Consider the following 2,562-nt stretch of genomic DNA (forward strand, 5'->3'; position numbering starts at 1 on the left):
GCTGCCCTGCTCAAAACCCCTCAATGGTTTCCCAATGCACTCAGAGTAAAATCCAAGTGGCCTGGCTTATAAAGTACTTCAAAATCTATCCCACCTACCTCTCTGATTTTACATTCTATGGGTCTCTGCTCCAGCCAAACCAGCCTTCTTGCTACGCCTTAAACTTCACAAGCTAACTTCCACCTCAGACTCTTCATTGTTATTTCCCTGGGCCTAAAGTAATTTTCTTGCTCCCCCACTTCACTAGGGCCCCTCCTCAGATACCATCTCCTCACAAAGGGCTTTCCAGACACCCTATCTAAAACTGCCTTTCTTCCTCTCCGTTACCTGCTCTAATTTTCCATTACTTCCCAAAACATTTATTGTTTGTCTTATTTCACCAGACTGTAAGTTTCACGAGAGCAGGGCTTTGCCTTGTTCACTGCCTGCAACACATTAAGATGGTCAATAACACTTAAATGATTAAATACATGAACAAATGAATTCTAAAATTATCATAAATTATTCTAATTTCATTTTATGTTGAAACTGAAGGCTGTCAGCTAATGAGCTAAAAACTGTTTTACTAAGTACTTACTTGACTGATCTGCATAAGTTCTCAGAGGCACTGCAGAAAGTCCCTGTAGGCTATGAGATATTCGATTGAAATGGCCCCTCTAGAAAGAAAAAGAAAATGCTCCTATTATATAAGATGAATTCAAAACACAGAACTGCTGGAGGTTGATGAAAACATAATAATTAAGAGCAAATTTATAAAGTACTGATTATTAATGTATCTTCCATAGCCACAGAGATCACATGTCAATTTTTCTTCTTTTTGACAGTAACGGTCATTTAAATTTTTTAATTTTTCAGTCTCAGCTAGCTGTACCCATCTTTTTATCATGGAAATTCAACAAACCATCTCATATTTAACCTAACTTAAAAATTTATTCAATGATATTAAGGTTTATTAAATTTTCAGAAGGCACAGCTACTTTTTAGAGCCAGGGATCATTTTAATGTCATAATTAAAGTTCTGTAAGTTCTAATTTAAGTACGTGAATAAGCTATAGTATGATAATCTTTTTTCTTGTAATTATTGTGTTCCAACTCTAATCTACTACTATGTATATATAGTACATATTTATGTAGAAAGATGCTCCTAAGTCATCAACTAGAAACAGAAAACAAGACAAGCTAGCTTAGGAAAATGCACTAAATAAGGGTACAAATATTCTGGAGCTACAACACTTTTTACAAATTTCACCATCATCTCTATAGCTACAGAATGATGGTTACCATTTCTTAAGAACAGTGAGGCACAAGGAAACAAAGCAAGCTATCTCCTGCTCCTACCCAGACAGGCGAACAGGAGGCAGTGACAAAACCTACACTGATGTAGTAACGTTCTTTATTTCAAAGCAACTCTTTCGCCTGAGAGCAGGACAACAGAGCAAAGAGAAGCAGACTGTCAGTCCTTTAGTCCCACCTCTTCCTCTGCCTAAAAGCAAGAACTTCTAGCATGTAACATTACCCTTTGGGAACACAGGCTTCTCATCTTTGAAACAAAGGGGGTTGATCACTGTATTATCTTTAAGGTCTTCACCAATATCATAACCAGCCACAGTCCCACATATATATCTAGTAGGTGGATATAAAGGGAAAGCTGTCTTTACGACAACCGCTGCTATTAAAAATGTAAGTTGCCGGAGGACCTGAGAGTTATGGACACTAAGTTATGGCTTCAAACACTGATTACGCCGTCGGGGAATTCCCAGAGCTATCCGTTGGGATTGTCATTCAAGAAGTGTCCCCAAGGTTACCTGCCCACTGTAGAAAATTAGGCCATTGAGAGGAAGGGATCAGGATTAAGAGAAGGGAAAAGTTATGAAGAACCAGACCGTATGGGACAAAGCTGAGTGGCTCACATTTCCTCCACCAAGGTAGAGGCCTGTGCGACCAGGACGCTCTTCCGGCCAGGTGTGAAGGTGCGGTGTGCGTGGCTGCCGGGCGTCACACACCTGGCGAGCACTCTGCACGGCCTGGGCCCACGCCCACTGTTTGCCGGCTACTACCGGAGAACTAGCCGTTACTTCCCAGGCGAGGTCCGGGCTGAGCCGGCGCAGAGGAGGAGCTAGTGGTAGCCCAAGACAGACCCCCGGCCTCTCCCACTCCACCCAGAGTTAGGCCGCGTCCCGAACTCACTGAGCGGGCCCCTCAGTGCCTCTAGCTCAGCACGACCCCACCCACTCACACTCGGGCCTCACCTTGGCCAAGGAGCAGTACACACGACTCCAGCTCTGCATTTTGCCCCTTCAATTTTCTTTCCGCCAACGCTTTCACCTCCGCTAAGCTTCTCCGCCACTTCGCCAAGGTCTCCCCGCCCTGCGCATGCACAAGCCCAATTTACGTCATCTCCTGGGAGCAGCGCGATTGGCCCGGGCGGTCCCACTGGAAGAAACGTCCCGACTAGGCGTCGTACGCTGTCGTAAGGGGCGTAGTGCTTTGCGGTAGTGGGTTGAGGGAGGTGGCTGGAACGTTTTAGCGCTTGCTGTCAAAATATCCGGCGCTGAGATGTAA

At 44.3% G+C, this 2,562-nt stretch overlaps 1 protein-coding gene across 1 annotated transcript in view; it reads right to left on the reverse strand.

Moving 5' to 3' along the window:
* DLD (dihydrolipoamide dehydrogenase) overlaps nucleotides 1-2,303 on the reverse strand; it is a 30,429-nt gene extending 28,126 nt beyond the window's left edge. Inside the window, 2 exon segments of the mRNA XM_012812075.2 lie at nucleotides 578-656; nucleotides 2,250-2,303. Of these exon segments, the coding sequence (XP_012667529.1) occupies nucleotides 578-656; nucleotides 2,250-2,288 (118 nt within the window). The 5' untranslated portion in view covers nucleotides 2,289-2,303.
* Between the last annotated feature and the right edge of the window lie 259 nt (nucleotides 2,304-2,562).

Source organism: Otolemur garnettii, unplaced genomic scaffold (assembly GCF_000181295.1).
Source record: "Otolemur garnettii isolate 467f Iridium unplaced genomic scaffold, OtoGar3 scaffold00005, whole genome shotgun sequence".
NCBI lineage: Eukaryota > Metazoa > Chordata > Mammalia > Primates > Galagidae > Otolemur > Otolemur garnettii.